The following is a 19,955-nucleotide window of genomic DNA, read 5'->3' on the forward strand; positions in this document are numbered from 1 at the left end:
ACAGGACATCCATTCTCAGCAACACGCATACGCGACCCTGTCGAAGTTACCCAGGCATTTTACCTGCAGCCTTAGCACCAACAGATATACCACAGAGTACCTACCTAAGATACTAACCTGGTGACTGTACTGCACTGTATCCGTCGGTCCTAATCAGTTATCTAACCCTCATGTCACCAGTCAAGTTACGCCAAATTACACATAGTGTTGGCCCGAAACAGATATATGGGTACGGTAATATGGAATACGCGGCCTAGGCCTGTTTATTCCCTGCGGTTTGAACAATGGTGCATTGCACCACAATCGAGGAATGGACAATATACGAGCAGAGGCCCTCGCAATATCTAAACCAACAGGCCCTGCCTGGTTGGTAGGTTGGCTACAAGCCTACAACACGGTTCCCCCCACCATTTTTCGTCGGTTCTCTATCCCTCGCATCCAATGTTCGGCAAGTCTGTTATTGCGCAAAGATGGCATTGACGGTGACACCATTAATTAGGTAGCTTCTTGCGAGATCTGCAGTACCATTACATATCACGCCCCCCTGCACCGTGGCGTCGGGTGCGATGCTGACACGATAGTAGTCATGGATGTCAAAGACAGCATTTGACGGGGACAACTTGATGGTTTGTCTATGCATGCATATAGCAGCTCCTTGTCAATACAACTCCATTTCCGGTTGCTGCCTGTCCCGCGTGCGGCACATGTTGTCCAGTAAAACGTGTCGTCCTCCTATGCTTGGCAGTAATATACTGGCTATGTGTTGGGTTTCATCTATCTGCACTTATATCACCGCGTTTGCTCCATTATCGCATTATTACCGATAGAATTCGGAGACGCCCGAAGCATATGGTGGGGTTGATAGTCCCAGCTCGTTCAGTGGCAGAATCTGTCCACTGATATCTTTTGCCAAGCCATTCATAAGTTCAAACCAAAGTTTCTTGCCAGCACGAGACTCCATCTTACCTATCTCAATGCAGTTTGATAATGCGGCCCCTATTAGTTTTCAGCTGACGTGCAACAGTGTGCATAAGCTAGACTCGTTATTTGCGTGCCGTAAACTATGATAAGTGTTACACAATATGCATCACGACTATACCCAAGTCCCATATATCAGGCATAATATATAACTACCTATGCAAAGTATATATGCAAAAGCTAAGAATAACGACATGTCGCCATTATCCATTCTACATCCTGGTCACCAACAAGGTCCGCGTATTAACATGCGTCTCTTCCTCCTCCTACGCCTTCCGTTTGCCCGTCGTTTTTTTGTGATCACCAGTTGCATCCATCCAGACAAGTCGCACAGATATAATCCATTGAAAACGCCGCGCAATGTAAACAGTCAAAAGCAAAACAACCCGGTGTTCCCTATCGCCGTTTCAGGGTCGCATATATCACGCCGGAGTGTGGTATTAAATAAGAAGAAAGCAAATCTCGTGAATGGCGTCAAAGTTGACCGTGGGCCAAAGCGTTTAGTACTTGGCCGAGTAGCGCGCTGCGCCTGGCGAGTAAGGCAGGTCGTATGAGCTGTTTTGGCCGTAAAGGTCTTCTGAAAAGACAGTAGCCCTTCGCTCCTCTTCTGGCAGCAGCTCCTTGACCTCCCAGTTGTTCATCCTGGTGCCAACAGAGAATTCGAGATCCTCCTTGGTGATCGAATCCCAGTACTACCACAGGTTAGCGATACCTCAGAACCAGCAGTTAGTGAAATAGAACAACATACCTTGTAAACCATCATGACGCCCAACAGGTTGCAGACGGTCGCGAGGAACAGGCCATCCAGATAATGGCTAATAGCGTTACAGATCTTGGAGCTGAAAGCGTAAAGGAACACCTGGCCAGCGACAAAGAAGAAGATACCAAATGCGATATCTCCGAGGGGCCAGCGGTCATGTAGAGTTCTTGTAACGAGCAGAATTTGCATGGCCACGTAAATAAAGAGCTGGATCGCGTTCAGGAGGTAAAGAACAACGAACAATCCAACAGTGTTGGTAGGACTAAGCCCGGCCCAGCTCTTTGAAGTAGCGAGTGAAACAAGAAAGCTAATGGTGAAAGCAGCCAGAGTACTGATTCGCAACATCCAAACTGAAAGGGGCGTTCCATCTTCATACAATTGGAATCCAACAAAGCCGTTAATGAGCAGACAAGTAATGACCGCGCTACTGAAACCGTTCTGCACACTGACAAGGTACGGGTATGGATCACTCCCAGGAGGTACCACGCCAGCATCAATAACAAGAGACATAGCAGATAGCAGCATGTAGAGGTAGAAGAAGCTCAGAATCTCTTTGCGACCAACAGCGGTGAACTTGCTGCGGACGTGCAGAATCATGATGACAGTCATAACGAGAGCGACGATGTGCATCACAGCCGTAGCACCCTCAAAGATGATGGTGTTGGCAAGTTCGATGTTGCGAGCATAGCATTCTGGCTCAATCCCGGTACGACCAGTCGCCTGAAGGACAGGTCCGACGGCAGCGCATAGTGGCAGAGGCGCGGTCTCGCAGATTGTGGTGAAGTCGCCGAAGCCAGACATGATGGCGATTTGAGATCACGGCTCAATTGTCGTCGGAAGGCGTTGAGCAAGATCGTATCGCGATGAAACGAGCGTGCAGCGGGGGGCAAGTCGGCAAGTTCGACAGTAAGCGATTGATCGATTGTCGTCGAGGAGTCGCTAAGGTCGTCAAATCGTTCAACTCTCGTCGCGAGTTGCAGTCGTCGACTCAAACTATCAATCGTCGGCACCACTTGGAAGGGCGAGGCGAGGGAAATCGTCCGATACAAGGGGCTTAAATTCGATCGGAATGCAATCTCGTCCCTTGTTACGCTTCCAAGGGAGTATGTCGGCTGGTCAGTGTCAAATGTCTCGTTCTTGACCGATGGCTCAGCAGCGCCCCTTTCTTCAGCCCAGCGGCTAAAATCCAAACGAGCAATATGGCAATAAGAAGGGCCCAGACCGGGATGAGAAACACCAACAACTAGCGATTGTCGTTCAGCGAAGGCGATGATTAATTCGAGGTACAAAAAAAGCGAATGTCTTGCAAGCCTCTGTTGCGCTGGGGCTTGGGCTCAACGAAAGAGATGAGTGAAGGTCAGAAGAGACAAAGTGGAGTGGAGCGGAGCGGAGGGATCTGGTTGCTGTGCCGTTGTTATGAACAGGTGCCAGGCAAAGTAGCAGAGGGTGGAGAGGCAAGGCTTGGTTAAGTGGCTAATAGAATACGTGATTGGTTACTTTTAAATGGTTGCCGTAGAAAGCGCAAACAACCCTGTTTAGTGGAGGTCGATCCCTGTAACAATAGGGTCGTGTAACATGACGACGACCAAGTCCAACAATTTGAGAAGAGATAATGAGTTTAAGTTCAGTCTGCAACATGTGGGCCATTCATTATAAGCTTACTAGGTCTTGTGGTGTGTACTGAGTAGTAACTTTTGGCTTTTGATATCTCAACGATTTGCGGAAACTGCTTTGCCTTTCCAGGAGCTAACATGACACATCAAAATCTGGCTCAAAGGCTTCATACTGAACAAAAAGGCTTGAAGGAGATGAGAAATATGTTGAGAGAGTACAGGCTTCCACCGCCCCCAAACTGATAAGAGAAACCTTTACAAAAGTTCCCATGGGAAACGAAAGGATAAAGACCCAATCACTCCATAAACTTTAGTCAATACAATAACCTTGTTCACTACTCTGTAGTACTGATCAACATACCCTATAACCAAGCCACTGAACAATGTTAGCAAGTCGCAAGTGAAACAAGAACAACACAACTATTGACGCCTCAGGATTTTTCACCGGTGAAGAGTGCGAAAGATGAACCAGCAGGCAGGTTTCTAAAAAAAATAATAGGGACTTGAAGCAGTATAGACGAAATCATTAGTCCGCTCGTAGGCTGTATATACACTGAGAGTGATCCAATATTTATGTCAAACCACTAAATCAGCATTAGTTTCCATACAACTTACCTGACCAGTAGTAGATGTCAAGTAGCATCATTAGGTCGAGTCATTTTGTCTCACGATTAACATAGTTGTGTTTCTGCAACCTCAACAGCCTTCATAACACTCTGGGCAAAACCCCGCTGTATTTTTGCTCTATTCTAATACTCATAACTGCTATTTCGCTGCATCCGTCTATATACAGTCGGTGCCGATGCAGTCACGCAGTGATGTTCCGGTGCATCATGCACGCTGGTGAGATCCGAGCTCTCTCGTAAAAGGTTCAATGCTTCATGAAATGTGCTCATCGTGAGCCCTTGTTGTGTGGTTTCATAGTGTCCATCCAGGCGGGTTGCTGAAAAATTGGGACTTGAAGCAGTACAGACGAAATATTAGTCCACTCTTAGGCAATACACACACTAAGAGTGATCTGATATTTCTATCAACCACTAAATCAGTACCGGTTTTTATGCAACCCACCTGTCATCGTAGAAAGGAAGCTTAAGTAACTCCGAGTACCTTTCCCCATAGTCCTGTCCGGGAGACTGCTGAACCCTGACTTATTTCCGCCCAAACGCCTGTCGCCTGTGCCATGCGTACCTTGAGATGCATATCCGACGCTAAAATAAATAAATCCAACACCATAAAAACAAACATGTCGAGAAAGCATGCAATACGTAGTATTCCGTTGATACCTTAAAGATAAGGCTCATGTCGTGTTTCGAGAAAGCATACGAGCGAAAACCTTGATGCGTAGTATTCCGTTGATACCTTAGAGATAAGGCTCACGTACGCGAGGATAAGAGCCATAGTTGATCAAAGGGTAACCCTGCCATTCCTAAGACGGGTAGTGTCCCTGAAGAGCCTGATGCTGAGGGTGAACGCGGTCGTAAACGACAAAGTCAGGCACGATACCAGTTCGAAGATCGTTCCGTCGCCCGATGGGCTGATAGTGCATCTGGGTTGGAGGAACAGGTACAGAAAGGTGGTATTGCTCCAATGATGCTGAAGGCGGGGGGTGCAAAAGCGTGTTAACGTGGCGCACAGGCTTGTACGGGCTCGGTCTCTGCTGCAGATAGACGCTCGGCGAGTTGGAGATCGGAGTATGCGTCATAGGAGTATGAATAACCGAAGACTGACCGTACGCCTCTGCCAAGGGCGATGAGTTGAATGGCCCCAAGCGGCCAGGACTAAGCTGTTTGCTGGGTGTGCCGTAATTGACAGGCGCCTGAGTAGGGAAACTGGTTTGCGCCATCGTGACACCCGTCGTCGCGGGAAGCGATTGCTTCGGCACCATGGCCGCTGGGACTGAAGAATAGACCGTCGACATGGCGCGCATACCGGTTTGCAGCGGAGGAAGTGAGACGTGACCGGGTTGAGTTACCTGCTGTGTAGGCGGAGGGTATCCATTGGCACCGATGTTGTCGAAGGGCATTAACGTATGTTGGGTCTGAGGTTGCCCAGTCATGACAGTGGGGTGAGGCACAGGTAGCCTGGCCGGGTCAACAATACCATTTGATCGCGGGACCTGAGCCATGACGGGAGCTGGACCTCGCTGAGAAGGAGCAAGCCGTTTGGCTGGGTGTTCCATGATATCTCCCTCGGGACTTCGCTTTCGTGACACAGGGGGGAATTGGAGGCTGGGCTTGGTAGAGAGTGGGGAGATGGTGTTAGTTTGGTACGTGGACCAGTTTTGCGAGTGACTCGACGTAGGTGAGTAGTTCGCTGTGATAGCCGGAGTAGGGGGCAGGCTGACGGTGGGTTGCATAGCACCCGCTGGTGAAGCGATAGGTGAGTGGCGCGTGTTGTTTGTTGGTGTAGGAAGGTGAACCGGTGATGCTGGTAATCGCACAGCTCGCTCGTAGTACTCGTGGAAGCAGGCCAGCTTGTCCAACCAGTCATCCCATTGCTCCTTCGTCGCCACCAAGTTGTATCGCATGTTGGACAGAAACTCCACTTCCATGACATGAATCTCCTGCACATTGAAGCATGACACCTCGGCCCAAGTCTTGTTCGTGTAGGTGTTATCATCCAAAACTATGGCATGGTCAATTGATGTCTAGCGATGTGAATACTTTTCACTTACATTTGTTCCCGAGCATCAGTGCTACTGTTAGTAATCTATACTCGCTGCCGGCACGACCCTTGATTTGAGGTGTCGACATCTTGAGTCGGTAAATAAATAGCAGAGCCAGTAAGATGACATTCTGGGTCACTTGTGTTGTTGAGAGGACGCTGTACACCCACTTCCGAAATTGGTCAAGGGGTTTGGCGAGATGTGGTAAACGCTGAACAATGGCGTTGGAGCCCATTGTACGAACTGACCCTGCCTGCTTGAGCTCGTCAATTGACTCAAACCAGAACAAGCAAGTCATCTAGAGAATGTTAGCTATCTGACAGTTCCCATATTCTCAATATATGTACGCACCTGAGCAGCGAAATCGGCAAGGTTTCCACCTGTGGGGCTTATGCACTTGGGAATTACAAGACTGTGGTAGACCAGCGACTCGGCGTCGTTCTTCGTCGCGGTAGATGTTGAAGCAGCAGGTGTTGAAGGTCGGACAGCCTGTCCGACGACCGGAACAACCTGTGACGCTGTCGAGATCGATCCATTTCGGTGCTGAGGAACTTGAGAGGGATGTAGCTCATGTGTCGCTTGTTCCTGTTGGTAATAGTGGTTGTATGCCGTCTGCGGTTGTGGTTGCTGCTGTTGCTCGGGTTGTTTCACAGGGTATCGGTGGTACTGGGGTTTTTCGTTCATGGTAGCTGGGGCTCGAGCAGCTTGAGGCACAGCGGCAGCGTAGTTGTGAATAGCATGGCTCTCCCAAGCCAGTGGTGGTTGAAAGACGGTACTCATGTCGTCGATAAGGGTCTCAAGTTCGTCTCCCAGAAGTGGTGTTGTGTGAAATCAAGAGAAAAAAACTCGATTCTAGACCGCGCAGGGCAACCGTCAAGCTTGAGAAATCACCTAGGGTGTGGTGTTAGACTAACCTCCAAACTTTAGGCCGAAGCGCAAAAACAGACTTGCGATAGTTAGTTGACTCACTGATTTCTCTTGTACTTTGGCAGCCCAGTTTTCTGATACTCTGCGAGGTTGACTGCGAAGCTTCACTGCAAAAGCTCCAGTGGAGGCTAGCAGGTAAGAGTTAGCTTTAGGGTACAAAAATAAACAGCCTAAGGAACCTGATTTCAATAGCATAGGCTGACCTACAGATTTCGTCTCTTATGCCCAGCAGGCAACGTAACTCTAATCTATTGCGCGAGTAAAATAACAATACAGTTACCCCGCTAGAGTTTGCGTGAATAGAATTTCGGGAGGTGGGTTTGCTGTAGGGAGGGCGCAACGATTGTTCAATTGTTCAATGGGCGAGCCAGTGCCATTATCGATCAGCACCGACAGGCAGTGGAGAGTATTCGCAGTAGACCGGCTGCAAGCGAAGGTATTCGTAGAGGGCCGGATGTTCAACGAGGATATCGGGCGAGGGAAAGCATTCACAGCTAGGTAGGCATGAAATCGTTGAGGCTGGAGATCAATTGTATTCGCTGAGAGATGGTGGTTGAGGATGTTTGTATCTCTAAGAGTGGAGGTTTGAGTAGGAGAGAAAGGACGATGGAGGAGGGATAAGGAAAGAAAGAGTAAAAAGAAGCAACAACGAATGGGTTCAGTCACTCAGTCCATGGCTGGTGGTTGTGTGTGTATGTACAAAGTCCTTTACTTTCATTCACTTGAACTTGGTAGGTAGTGTCGTTGTTCGTCAAGTGTGGTTCTCTCCTAGACGCAGCATAGCATAGCGTTGCGTAGCGTACCTAGCGTAGGGAGTAAGGGTAAGGGAAGGAGTAGGGGTGTCCGGGTTCAGTCCCACAAATAGCCCTGCTCATTCTCAAATGTACTTGATCTCACGGCTTGAGCGCTTCCTGCATACAAGTACTGTGCCCTGACAGCCTGGATCAGACTTTCAAGGGCTGGGCTGCCACTGGCTTAATGGAGCCATCCATGGCATGGTAGAGAATCTCTTTCACTCACGCACTCACTCAGTCTCAGACAAGACATTGCACACGCACACCCGCCCGGCCGTCTCTGTGGTACTAGCCGAGCATGTATCGGGATACCTGCTTCCCCCCAGACAATTCCATACAAAGCTTGGTACCACGGGCATGACAATTCTCAGCCCATCATGTCGCCAGCCTTTGCTAGACCTGCTCTTACTGACTAGACCAGGGCCATCGTGGCGCTTTCCAGCTGACACCGCACCCGGTGACGACCCCGGTTTCCGTGAGGTGAGGTGAGGTGCTTTGCCTTTCTCTGCCCTGTGTTAGCTGCTATTATTATGATTACCGTACACCCCCAACCAGGCCAGGATCTAACTGCTATTGCTCACCCCCTCTCACTCGCCGCTAAAACTCTCAAGTTTCCTCCACTCATCCCCAAGCAAACTTCAATGGGGACCAAGCCCGCTAGACAGCGGAGTCTTGGGTGCTGGAACCTACCATTCACCCACTACAACTTAAGCCCCCCCGGGCAACTTTATGGAGCATCGAATGTGTTCAAAGTCGCCCCTGGAACGCCCTAGGGGTCGCCCGGTCGCTGCCGTGCTCAACGCCGGGCTGTGAGCGGGCTTGACGGGGCTCGTGGGACCGAGGGCGGCGGGACTTGCGAAGGGATCCCTAGACTACGGACGGGTGTTGAATCCATGGTGAGAGGGAGATATGAAGGTGGATGGAAAATAAAATGATGGCAGTTGACTTTGTTCAGGCGGAATATCAACGCAGGCGGCTGATGAGCGATCTGTCCCTGAGACTGCATCCGAGTTCGACTTGCACACACCCTTATGCACATTTGGATTCCTTCCAAGCCATCCACGAAGCTGGGGCTTGTATGAAAGATCCCTGGAGGTGTCGTTCGGTACAGTGTAAGAGGAGGTTTTCACAAACACGATCATTGTGGAGTACCAATCATTAATAGAACTTGATTGGCCGTGTCGGTTCAGGATTGGTACAAAGCTTCCCATTCATCGGCTGTGGACGGATACAGTAAGTTACAGTGCTGCGATTATTTGTCTGATCAAGGCGTAAAGCCTTGAAGCTGTCAAACTCGAACTGAATTCAACACAGCCTATCTTGATCCGCGGTGTCGCATGCTCGCTTGTTGTCCGACAAGTCGTAGTGGTGGTGTGCTGGAACCTTCAATTACTTACCATGCCCGAATAAGCGGCGTAACTCTACCTTGGACGTATGTATGCCTCTCATGAGGCATCCATCAATCATGAGTGCGAATCCATGAGGAGCCATGAGCCATAATGCGGCGCTTACTCCACTGTCGTTCCTTGCTAGGAACATGCAAGCGTAAGTGTAAGTGAGTATCGGCCGCGTGTAAGAAATCACCAGGTCGTTTCTTCTGCCCTGTTGATGCTGTCTTTGCTTTGCATCCTTGTGCTATGCTGTGCAGCCTATGCTATGCTTGCTCTTGGTTCTGGCTGGCTCCGAGTGGCCTGGGCCATGTTCCTGATAGATTGAGGCGGCAACTGTTGTTTCGCTACGCTGTACTAGACAACATTACCGCTTATTACAGTTCAGGACAATAATGACGAGAGACGCACCAGAACCTCGAGCATAAAAATACCGAGCGAAACAAGGTCCCTACTTTGAGCAGCAATGAATGGAATAATGAGTAAATATGTGACTGAATCAAACAAAGCTGTCATGGTGCCCCCCACATGGACCCAACAAGCCATCCACTCCCCTCAGAGGGATATCAGAAAACTTGAGATGGAGATTTGAGGCTCATAAAATAAAGAAACACACAATAGGCTTTAGGCTGGATGAGCTGACCGAATTATATCATTCCTCATGCTATCAGCAGTCAAGATTTCCGCCACCCCAACAACCCTCCAACCGGAAGCAAGACCCATTCGTCGAGAGGCGCTGCAAATCCGTGCCGCTCGTCGAACTAGGTATGTTTTCACGGCGAAACTGACTCTCAGCAACTTTGTCACCCGCCATGCAAGGACCATCTTTTCAACAGCCTTCCCTTTTCGTATCATTATTGAGCTCTGATGACAAGCTTTTGAGACAAGGCGATGAACATGATGTCCGTTTGGCGTACGAATTTGTTGATAGTGCACTGTAATGCACTACAAGCATGCAGCTAACAGAGCTCACTGGGAGCCAGCGTCTCTTCGGCACACTTATTAGCTCTTCCGGCCTTGGCTCCATAGCGCCGAGTCGTAATTCCTTTTTCACCGTGCCTGCCCGCCAGATTTGGATTCTTTGCAAGTGGAACAAGGGCGCTCAATTCGCCTTATCAACCATTGAAGAAAATAGCACGTACGTAGTCTGAAAGCCACCGTCTGGCCCCATCCGATAACCTGGCACTGAACGGTGGGAATCCCTGCCGCTACGGGCATCTTCCCCCTCGCCCTGAGGTGCAACGCCATGGTACCAGTACGGAGCCCAGTCCGTCATCACACTTCCAACAGAGAGGCTAGAAGCGATGATCCAAAAACTTAACCGGGGCGACCCAGGGTCTGGCCAGTTGACGACAGCAAATCTGTATCTCGCAACCACGACTTGTGTCAGCCAGCCCAAGACAATACCGGTACGTCCGCGCCAAGTACAGTAGTCGAGCCTCAAGTCGTAGCACCAGCAATTGAACACATGCTCCAAGACGGGTTGGTTGCCTTTGGACAAAGCCCTTGTCAACCTGGTGGAAGTCAAGGCATCCTATAATGTGATGATGTGTGCTGATTTCGCCGAGACCAGAAGTACCTTGGGCTATCTGTGAGAGGGAAAGGTCTCTAAAGACTCGTGATAGGCAAGAGGCTTGTTACCGTTGAAAAGCAAGTCAGTCAATCAGTCAGTCGTGTACAAAACCTGTCACTGCATTCCGTTGGCTGTAACCTTGCTTAGCCAAAAACATCAGGCGTGCCTAATAAGCACCTAAGAGACATGGACAAACCTTGGTCGCAGGCTAGAATAGCAAATATGGCTTGCCTATTGTAATTTCATACGGAGGCCAAGAAAGAAAGACATTTTACCATGGTAGCCAGCCTGGTTAATCTCTGCGTACGGGGTACTTGCATCTGGGTTCAGCAACCTGGAACCTCTGAGCTTTGCCATGACCGAAACTCTCGAGCTGCTGTCTTGCAGTTTTTACCGATCAGAGGATGCCGTATTGATCAATGCAGCATGTAGGTGATGCGCCGTCGTTTCGAGGCATTTATTAGCAATGCTATGATGGCGTTCAATAATTACATCGTATCCTTCAACTCAGGCACCGATCTAGCGAATAAGTTTAGATGCAAGAAAGCAGCAAGTGCAGCGCTTTCTCGTACAAAAGGAACTTGCCATGCACTCACCGCCAATGAGAGCCCTAGTATATGTATGATAAAAAGGAATAGCTTGTTTGTCTCGTCTTGTCTACTTTCTTTTTCTTTTTCTTTTTCTTTTCCTTCTACATGCATACCTAACTAGTCTTCAGACAACATCTCCGACCACTCGGGCAACCTAACCTGCACAATGCATAAAGTCTGAACCTGGCTGGCTGGTGATCAGCAGTCACTGGCGAAATCGAATACGTACGCATTTAGGCTTGGTACGGAAAGTTGGTTGTCTCCCGTGCCTGTCTTTTGTGGCCGTCTCGTATGTATGTACAGCCCAAAACCATGCCGCCGCAGCCTGCTTCTCTCGTATGCGTGGGCGTAAAACTCGCAAAAAGGATGGGGAAGTGGGTGCATTGATGACCACTTGAGTGCGGGTATTCAATCTCGAAAACGTGAACGAATCAGTACGGTAAAAGTCAGCCAGCCAACCAAGACAAGCCGCTCTCGGCAAAGAACCCAACCTAACCTAACCTGACTTAATCTTGGAGGTGACTGACCCTTGCTTTCCAATTTTCTCGCTTTGGCTTTGGCGCTCAGCAGGAACTCAAACGCAGGGGTGATTGGTTATTTGTTTAAAGGAGTGAATTGATCCATGTGGATGTAATGTAATGGATACATACATCATGAGACAGGCAAAGAAAAGCACAGGCAGGGTTGAAGACATTTGCTGCCTACAGTGCCTTGCCTATGCCACATTCGTAGCTGAAAGAGTAGTGCAGTGCAGTGCAGTGCAGTACAATCCAAGTGCCACAGGAAAGGAAAGAGAAAAGAGAGAATGTCGCAAGTTCCTTCCTTCCACATATCCGCATCGTGCACGGCAATAATAACCCCCTTCCGATTATCTTGACTGCACCCTGCCTGCCTACTACTAAGGTAGGCAGGTAAGCTCCGGGGTTGCAATACAAATCCTGGCAGTCGTTAACGAAAATAGAATCGAATGCTAATACTGGCGATTAATGTCCAAGTAATTATGGTTTCCACAGCTTATATTATAGCGTAAATAAAAAGCAAACATGGTGTGCAGGTTCCCATCCGATCAGTTTCGCAATTCATCAATCACATATCCCAAACTTCGGGTCTTTTTCTTGAACTACGGGAACGGGGCCAGAGGGAAGGGAGGTGAACATGGTACCGCTGAGCCAAGCAACTAGAGAAAGTGGTAAGGGGACCGACCAGTGGTTAGAAATGGTCGATCCTACCCCTCGAGTTCTGTAACAACATTTGATGCATCACTACCTATCCTAGTGTATGGGTATGTTTATCGTATACAAGCACATATTAATCTAACCTTGCCTACTATTAAGCAGTCGGTGTAAGAATAACGTTGATGATTGTTAGATTATGGCATGCGTCAGCCCTTCAGAGATCGACATCAACAATCCAGTTATGCGTGACCGATGAAGATGGCTGCTGCCTTCCCTGGAAAGCCTGGAATCCCCTGGTTGAGCAGGTATAGAAACTAGAAGGAACGGAACTCATCTCATCTCATCTGGATTGAGATTGTTGTCATTGGTTAACGCATTTGTAATTGCACTTCTCGACACGGACATGGAAGGAAACATCAAATCCAAGACACCGGCACTTTCCCACTTGTGTCGTTGGTTTCCCTCTAACCACCCCTAGGCCTAGCAACAGGTCGCAGTCTACTCCGTACTAAACCTAGACATTCCATCTTGTATTGGAACCCCAGTCTGTTTGCCCGTTGCTGTTTTTTTGCTTCTTCTTCTTCTTCTTCACTTTCGAATCACTACCCCAAATCAATGACCCACTATGACAGGGAAGTCATGGAAGTTCATTACAAATACCCTCGAGGTGATAGTCTCTCAACATCGTCATTTCTAACCTCATGCTTGCATCAGCTCTCGCGGTGTGAAGTATTTTGGTTGTCACATGTACAAGGAATCTTTCCACCAACTTCACCACATCAAAGGAATAAGACCGAATCATGAGAGAGCTTCCTGGTTCAATGTTGCATGTGCAAGCCAATCACATGCGACGGCTATATCAACTTTGGAAAGCCTGCAAAGCGCTGGTGGCAAACCCAGTACACAGATGCATACATGCAGTGGGGTTTCGGGCAGTGTCTGACTTGGGTTTGGTCCGTTTTGCTTTGCTTGCTTCGCCTGTGCGTGTGCCTGTACATAGTACTCAACAGAAGATGAAAGATAGACAAGGGCGCTCGCTCCCTAGTGTTTATGCCAGGCTTGGCTGAACCGCTGCTCCCTCCCGCTGCTTCCGCCGTCGTTGTCGCTGACTGGAGGCCTTGACGACATATTTGGTTCCCCGGCCTTGTTGAGCAGCTTTTCGTGTTGGAGGGGTGGGGTTGGCGGACGACATGCTATTCTAACTAAACCCCAACTGCAACCAAAGTTGAGCCAGCATCTTCCGGATACACATTCTGATATACGCCAAAGCCTCATGTGCTCCGCCATCAGTAATGCAGTCAACAAGGCGAATGATGCGGATGTTGAAGCCTTCATCACCACGCGGTCGCACAGGGTAACCTTACCACCACAATCGATCATGCTCTGAGACAGGAAAACCAAAGGGCTGTTGCCAACTGATTACACTTGTCTGCGTGTCGTCCAATCGTTGACTGATCTCACTGTTGGCTGCTGGGAATTCCCAAAGCCTCCACGAATGTCTGTAACCTTTGATCGAGCTTGATCAACATCTGTTTGGCTTGGTCTATCCATTCTCGCACAGCCGCATATTCACCGTCAAACACCGGATTAAGGCGCCGTCATCAAACGATATTAGCGACCTGTGCACTATTCAAGGACTGCTACCACTCCTCAGAACTAGACGTCGATAGTCTAGGTGCCTTCCACCGCCGAAAACCTTGCTACCCAAATTTGAAAAAATGAACCACCACGCTGTGTGACACCTCAACTTTTATTACAGGCAAGAAATGTCCCAACCCATATCACTTTATTAGGCATGTAATCCGTCCGCCCATGGCTACGATATTCGCCCCGAATATGCATCCACACGTCTACGGCATTCAATCACACCGTTGTGAAGATACGGCTATCCCACTTGCCGTGCACTCATTGAATGATGACACCCGCAGGTCGCACGCGCAGTACTTACCTGATGCCTCGTCAGTACACAAACGAGGCCCAGTTTTGAGCGTTCCCCATTGCCTCCTAATGCCCCAGTATCCTGGTCTTGCTGTCTGCTTTGGTCACTCATCCAATGTACAAGACAGGTCGTTTCATGGTGCACCAACCGGCTGGTAGCGTCGAGCTCACGTCGAGCTTTAATTGGTTCATTGCGTCCCCCTTAGGTTTACTGGTACAGCTTCACGACCCCAAGGTGTGATGTTGTGCTTAATTCGGTCGGCATCAAAACCAACAACTGGGCCTCAGATGAGAGTCGCCGATGGACGCTTTTGATCTGGCTGGTCTAGTTCCGCCATCTCTTTCTGCACACCGACCCCATCGGTGATGGCCAAATATCGATGAATGATAATGCAACGGCTGGTCGATCGAAACCCATCAAGACAGCTTACGGCTGTTTGAGATGGGGACGCACTTTTTCTCCTAGTAGTCGAGTCTTCAATCAACATTGGACGCCGGTCCGGAGGTTTGCCTGTTTCAAATAGGTAGCATAGCATAGCATGGAGGGAGGGAGATCATACCTCCTTAAGAAGTATAAAACAACATTGACGAGCCATGACGCTTTGCCTACATCAACAAATGGCTCAAAATCCGCAACAAGGTTTCTTCCAACTTGTTCAGCCAAATGACAACGAGGCCAGGCTAAAGCCAGCATCATATCCCGCGATGCGAGGATTTATGTTGGACGTGGAGAGACAAGTCTGATCCACTTGGTAGCTGGTCTTGATAGCAATCCACTTGCTGAATCAAGCCCGGCAGCCATATCACTCCGCGTCCACGCCCCTCGACATGCGCGATACTGATTCAAGTGTGAGGAACTTGTGATGCAGGGATGTCCAGACCCGGATGAAATCCCACGCTTACAGCCCCATCATAGCCCTGTACGGGTTGGGTTGTAAGTCGTGCAGAGTCCTACGTGACTGAGATAACATGTCCAGGGTGATTCATCCCCTGCTCCCGTGACTACTGATTGACCTCAATTTCTTGGGGCTTCTGATGTGTCTTTTGGCTCATGGAAGATTGGGATAAACGGACAATTTGCCAAAAGGCTCACGGCGATCTCTCAATGCTGTTCAGAGTCCCGGATCCACAACATAACAGCTTTAGACGAAACTTCGGTCTCAGATTGTCGTTTATATGTTTACACTGCATGACCGATTCCAAAAAGCCAGCCTGAAACTTTCATCGGAAGACTTAACATAAGAGTTTTCACTTTTGCCGGCTGTTCAATCTTGGCGGCGGCTATTGACTTTTTCAATATCACATGGAGCGTTTTGCAGAAAAAGTAAGCAGGCGGCTCTATCAGAGCTGGAACAACATGGAAACATGAAGTGGTTCAGCTTTGGTGATAGAATATCATGCATGATACCACAGGGTAGGCAACTTGGCATGGTTGTCAGTAGACCAATTGGATGGTCTTGAGACTCGACATCCAACTTGCCATGATGCCTCTCTTCTCAACATGATTTTGCACTTCCAGTTTCAATCCCATGCTTTTCCCAAGGAGGGGGACACATAAGTGGCGATCAGCGAAACCATGACAGCCTATGCCAATCCCACATGTGGTCATCATTACCAGGTGAACAAGGGCGAGAAAGCCATGTTGACCCCTTCAGCCCCCTCTCCAGAATCTGACTGACGAAGATTTGCGAACCCCCAGAGTTAAACGCAGTTGGTGCCTTGGCAAGCTGTCTTGAAATAAAAGACAAACTCAACCAAGAGGGAGGAAAGAAAATGGCATGACCAGAAAGGAGTCTGCATCCAAGGGAAGCCCATGCAAGCACTTAACGCGCGGCACGACCAACCGGCGTTAGACGGGGAGACTGACGCCATGATCCGGGGCCTAATGCCTACATGTGCTGTGCAGTGCAGTACATAGTCACCTCCCTTTTCTATCGCTGATCTGATCTGATCACCTTTTGGTTTACGCCCCCATTTGAATCATGTTTGGACGGCGTCAGCATTCATCTCCTTCTACGTCTCCTTTGCTTCTGATTTGTTCTGTTTGTGGGGCTCATACTGCACTCGCATTCAGTAGTCATGTCTCATACTGAGCTGAGCTGAGATCAGGTTCAGGCTCAGGCCCAGGCCAGTCCGGGCCAAGTCTGTTGCGGATGCAGGATTATCTTTGTTGTCTCGTGTACGTGTTTCTAAAACAACATGCGGATGCAACGCACGACTCGCCATATCGGAACGTGCTCATTTCGAGGTGACCACACCAATCTCGTCGCCACCTTGGACCCTATCATTGGAAATATTACCGCTTGTTGCACAGGGCTCCAAATTGACCTCATGCCGGACGAGTGCATATCCATGTCTAAGAACTAACAACATCAACTCGGCCATCTTCAACTTGACCTTTTCATGCTTTGACGATAGTCATGCCAACCAACCGTTGCTTTACGCATCTCGGTCTTCCTTGGTTCTGACCGGGTTGTTGACTAAGCCAAGTGGCTTACGGAGATGATGGCTGTGTTGAGGCTTTGACAGCTTTTGACTTTAACAAATGCCAGCTTGCAGACATTAGTGTCAAGAGGGAGCGGCTTATAGATGCTTACGGTCACAAATGAAGCTGGAGGACTCCTGCCATGCTCCTGGTCAGCTTGTATAACTTTACTAACAATCATACATCCAAGTCAATGGCGAGGTGCATCGTTTGGTAGTCTACCTTCATGCGAAAGACAACATGAAAGACTTCGAAATAACGGAACTGAAGCTATACGAGCGTATGAAGCTGAGCTGTCGAAGCCTAATTGCAGCGGGATATCTTCCAGGGCAACATGGGACAAGGAAGTCTCACCACAACCTCAGCCTTGCGCTCAAATTTGCTCCCACGGTAATGCACGTCGCCGTTGGACGAGAACCGAATGCGTCTGTACGATATTATGCTTATAAGTGTTTATTCTGCTAGCATTTCTGACTGTATACGATTATATACGACTGAGCGATGCTGACCACTGGTAGACGAATCAGGGCAGGGAAAGCTTCTTGGATAGTTTATACAGACGAGGCACCTAGAATATATCAAGAAAGACGCCCGTGACCTGAGTGGAAATACAACCTGGAACAGACGATAGAGAATAACAACAATAGAGCCAATCCTCCTCCTCTTCCTAGCTTTCATGCCTGGAATTTTGGAGGAGAAAAATATCCCACCGAGTCCTACTCACATACAGACAACTTCGCCTGGTTATTAGAAGGATGCGTATTATCAGCTGTCGGACACAAATGTCTCGAAGCACAAGCGTCGAAGTAGCTCTTCAATGCAGCTGCCTATGCAACTGCGACATCCCAACGTCGTGTATCATTATATATCCTCTCGAGTTCGATGCACATGGGCTCTGGATGAGTGCAACTGAAGAATAAATGCACATACATTCATCAGTGCCACAAGGTCTAGCACCGTTGCTTCGACGAGGTGGCCATCAAGTGAATCAGGACGCAGGACAATTTATCTCTTGCGATTCATCAGATGGAGAGAAGCTAGCCGATTCATATTTTGGCGATCTGTAGGAACCCGCAGCGCGTGTTACATGTCCGCCTTATAACAGCCTGACACAGACAACCGATCTACTTGATATGCACTTCCTAAGACAGTCGCTTCAAGTAAAGTGAACGCATTATATTTATTACTCACTGCCAACTCATCAATCTGCATATTACCGCCCTGCCAGTTACTGTGTCTATCATTCCCCGTCCTTGTACTTGTGTCCCTGCTCCCCAATCGTATCGTCTCAGGGCCAGCAAATCATAGGATTGGATGAATGTCACAAATGAGCATACATACCCAGTTTCACGTTCCTGTCGGGTCTTCGGCATGTCCCTCCAATTGAGTGGGAACTTGTTGTGTGACGTCTGTGAACTTTGATACATGGCAAGGGCTCTGTGTTTAGGTCTCTTACAAGGGGTTTTCCTTTTTCTTTGCATTGATGTTGAGGCTATACAGAAGCCTCTTTATTCCGATCTAGCCGTATGATGAATCCTTCTCGTCCTGTTAGAAGAGGAGAGATGGGATCCGAAAGGACTGGAGTAGAGTCTACATACGCATTCTATTTTGATGGGACTTGATTCGGCTCCCCGTATTCTCCCCGCATGAGTTAGTCAAGTTGTTCCCAAAGTTAGCAACTCTTAGAGATCGACGTGTGTTGTCCAAGCCACTGACCTACATACTGACCGACCTACGTTCATAAACCGCTCATCTTTCCCAATATTTAATTCTTAGCAATCCAACCCTCCTTAGCACCTTTCTTAGTGAATTCGAGTTCGAATTTCAACACCAAATCCTCATCATTGTGATATCTCCGCCGTGTTTCCGCTTGCTTCTACGTCATATAGCCTAACCACTTCTCTTTCAACAAGGACATCCCTGTCAGACTGCTGCACTGAAAGCATTATCTTGAACCAGGCCTTTGTGGAAGAAGAGAAGTCGATGAATTAGTTTCTTGTTTAACTACCAGTGGACCACCCCCTTGCTTCTGGTTAGTCACTCGAGATGCTCCTTACAAAGAGAAACCACTGATTAAGTAAAGGCTGACTGACCCTCATTTTTTTCCTTTACAGTGCTGGTCCTTGTTCAAACAAATATTTTTTCCCCCCTGCCCTCCAGATTGCCCAAGACCTGAAGACGAAACCTAATCGGGCATTAAAAAAAACAAAAAAACCGGAAGAATTGGGCCACGTCTTATATTCCATATAACTGAACGATTTGAACTCTGCACGAACCGTGAGATAAGAGAGTCACAACTACGTTTCTATTCGGTACACTAGTGTCCAATCCTAGTAACGTGAGTCTTGGCTTTTAAGATGCAGCGCTCTGGCTCGTTTGAGCGACGCAGCTCTGTTAACCAGAGACCATCGCCAAGCCCATCACCAATCCCCATGCCATCCTCCAGAACCCGAACACCCTCACCTTCTCGAGGCCGACCTCAATCGTTCCGAGGAAGTAACAAGCCCTCTTCTTCTTCAAGACCAATCTCACGCTCGAGATCTCGAGGAAGGTCTTCCTCACGATCAAGTTCACCTTCGCCTTCTCGTCGCAAGAAGCGCAGTGACGATCATGACTACAACGGTCTTTTCAAAACCACTGCTGGTCTCTTGGCGGGGATTGGCGTTGCGACCGTCATAGCCCACAAGGTCTGGCCAAAGGGCGTTCTGCATGGCGATCACGAAGATTGGGAGCATCCCCCACCCAAGCATAGCCGTAAACAACATCGGCATCGCTCGCCTGGCAATAGTGAGCGTGTGTACGAGCGCACTACCAGACGGCATGGCGACGTTGTGCATCACGAAGAGATCAGTCGTAGACGGCCCCAGAACTACGAGAGGATGCCGCAGGAACACGTGAGGGTGCGGCATCATGTTGAACGGCTGCCACATACTCCTGATGATTACTATGTCCAGGAACAGCCTTTCTATCCTACTGAGCGTAGAAGAACTGTCGTTCAACCCGCTCCTTATCCTCCTGAGTGGTGACATACACCAGTGGATATGGGATGGCATTATGTATTTATGCTGA

General features: G+C 48.8%; 5 protein-coding genes across 5 annotated transcripts; all 5 read right to left on the reverse strand.

The window, feature by feature from the left end:
• Positions 1-457: 457 nt before the first annotated feature.
• On the reverse strand, positions 458-961 carry FGSG_12190 (uncharacterized protein; the record flags this gene model as incomplete). The annotated part of the gene is made up of 2 exons (XM_011320387.1): positions 458-632; positions 822-961. The coding sequence occupies 2 exons, from the start codon at positions 959-961 to the stop codon at positions 458-460; spliced, it is 315 nt and encodes a 104-aa protein (XP_011318689.1).
• A 138-nt stretch (positions 962-1,099) lies between these two features.
• On the reverse strand, positions 1,100-3,080 carry FGSG_02729 (uncharacterized protein). Its single transcript, XM_011320388.1, has 2 exons — positions 1,727-3,080; positions 1,100-1,670 (listed from the first exon to the last, which is right to left on the reverse strand). Exons 1-2 carry the CDS (start codon positions 2,537-2,539, stop codon positions 1,479-1,481), a joined length of 1,005 nt encoding a protein of 334 aa, XP_011318690.1. The 5' UTR covers positions 2,540-3,080; the 3' UTR covers positions 1,100-1,478.
• Positions 3,081-4,777: 1,697 nt separating this feature from the next.
• On the reverse strand, positions 4,778-6,796 carry FGSG_02730 (uncharacterized protein; the record flags this gene model as incomplete). Its single annotated transcript, XM_011320389.1, has 3 exons — positions 4,778-5,976; positions 6,026-6,314; positions 6,368-6,796. The coding sequence occupies 3 exons, from the start codon at positions 6,794-6,796 to the stop codon at positions 4,778-4,780; spliced, it is 1,917 nt and encodes a 638-aa protein (XP_011318691.1).
• A 10,658-nt stretch (positions 6,797-17,454) lies between these two features.
• Positions 17,455-18,367, reverse strand: FGSG_12191 (uncharacterized protein; the record flags this gene model as incomplete). The annotated part of the gene is made up of 4 exons (XM_011320390.1): positions 17,455-17,501; positions 17,611-17,713; positions 18,078-18,153; positions 18,228-18,367. The coding sequence occupies 4 exons, from the start codon at positions 18,365-18,367 to the stop codon at positions 17,455-17,457; spliced, it is 366 nt and encodes a 121-aa protein (XP_011318692.1).
• Positions 18,368-19,280: 913 nt separating this feature from the next.
• Positions 19,281-19,708, reverse strand: FGSG_12192 (uncharacterized protein; the record flags this gene model as incomplete). The annotated part of the gene is made up of 2 exons (XM_011320391.1): positions 19,281-19,500; positions 19,629-19,708. 2 exons carry the CDS (start codon positions 19,706-19,708, stop codon positions 19,281-19,283), a joined length of 300 nt encoding a protein of 99 aa, XP_011318693.1.
• Between the last annotated feature and the right edge of the window lie 247 nt (positions 19,709-19,955).

The sequence above is a fragment of the Fusarium graminearum genome, chromosome 1 (assembly GCF_000240135.3).
Source record: "Fusarium graminearum PH-1 chromosome 1, whole genome shotgun sequence".
Taxonomy (NCBI): Eukaryota; Fungi; Ascomycota; class Sordariomycetes; order Hypocreales; family Nectriaceae; genus Fusarium; species Fusarium graminearum.

Coding starts and splice junctions, on each gene's coding strand:
- FGSG_02729 (XM_011320388.1), bottom strand. CDS start 2,539: ATGTCTGGCTTCGGCGACTTCACCACAATCTGCGAGACCGCGCCTCTG. Junction 1,671..1,726: donor GCGTCATGATGGTTTACAAG/GTATGTTGTTCT, acceptor AACCTGTGGTAG/TACTGGGATTCGATCACCAA.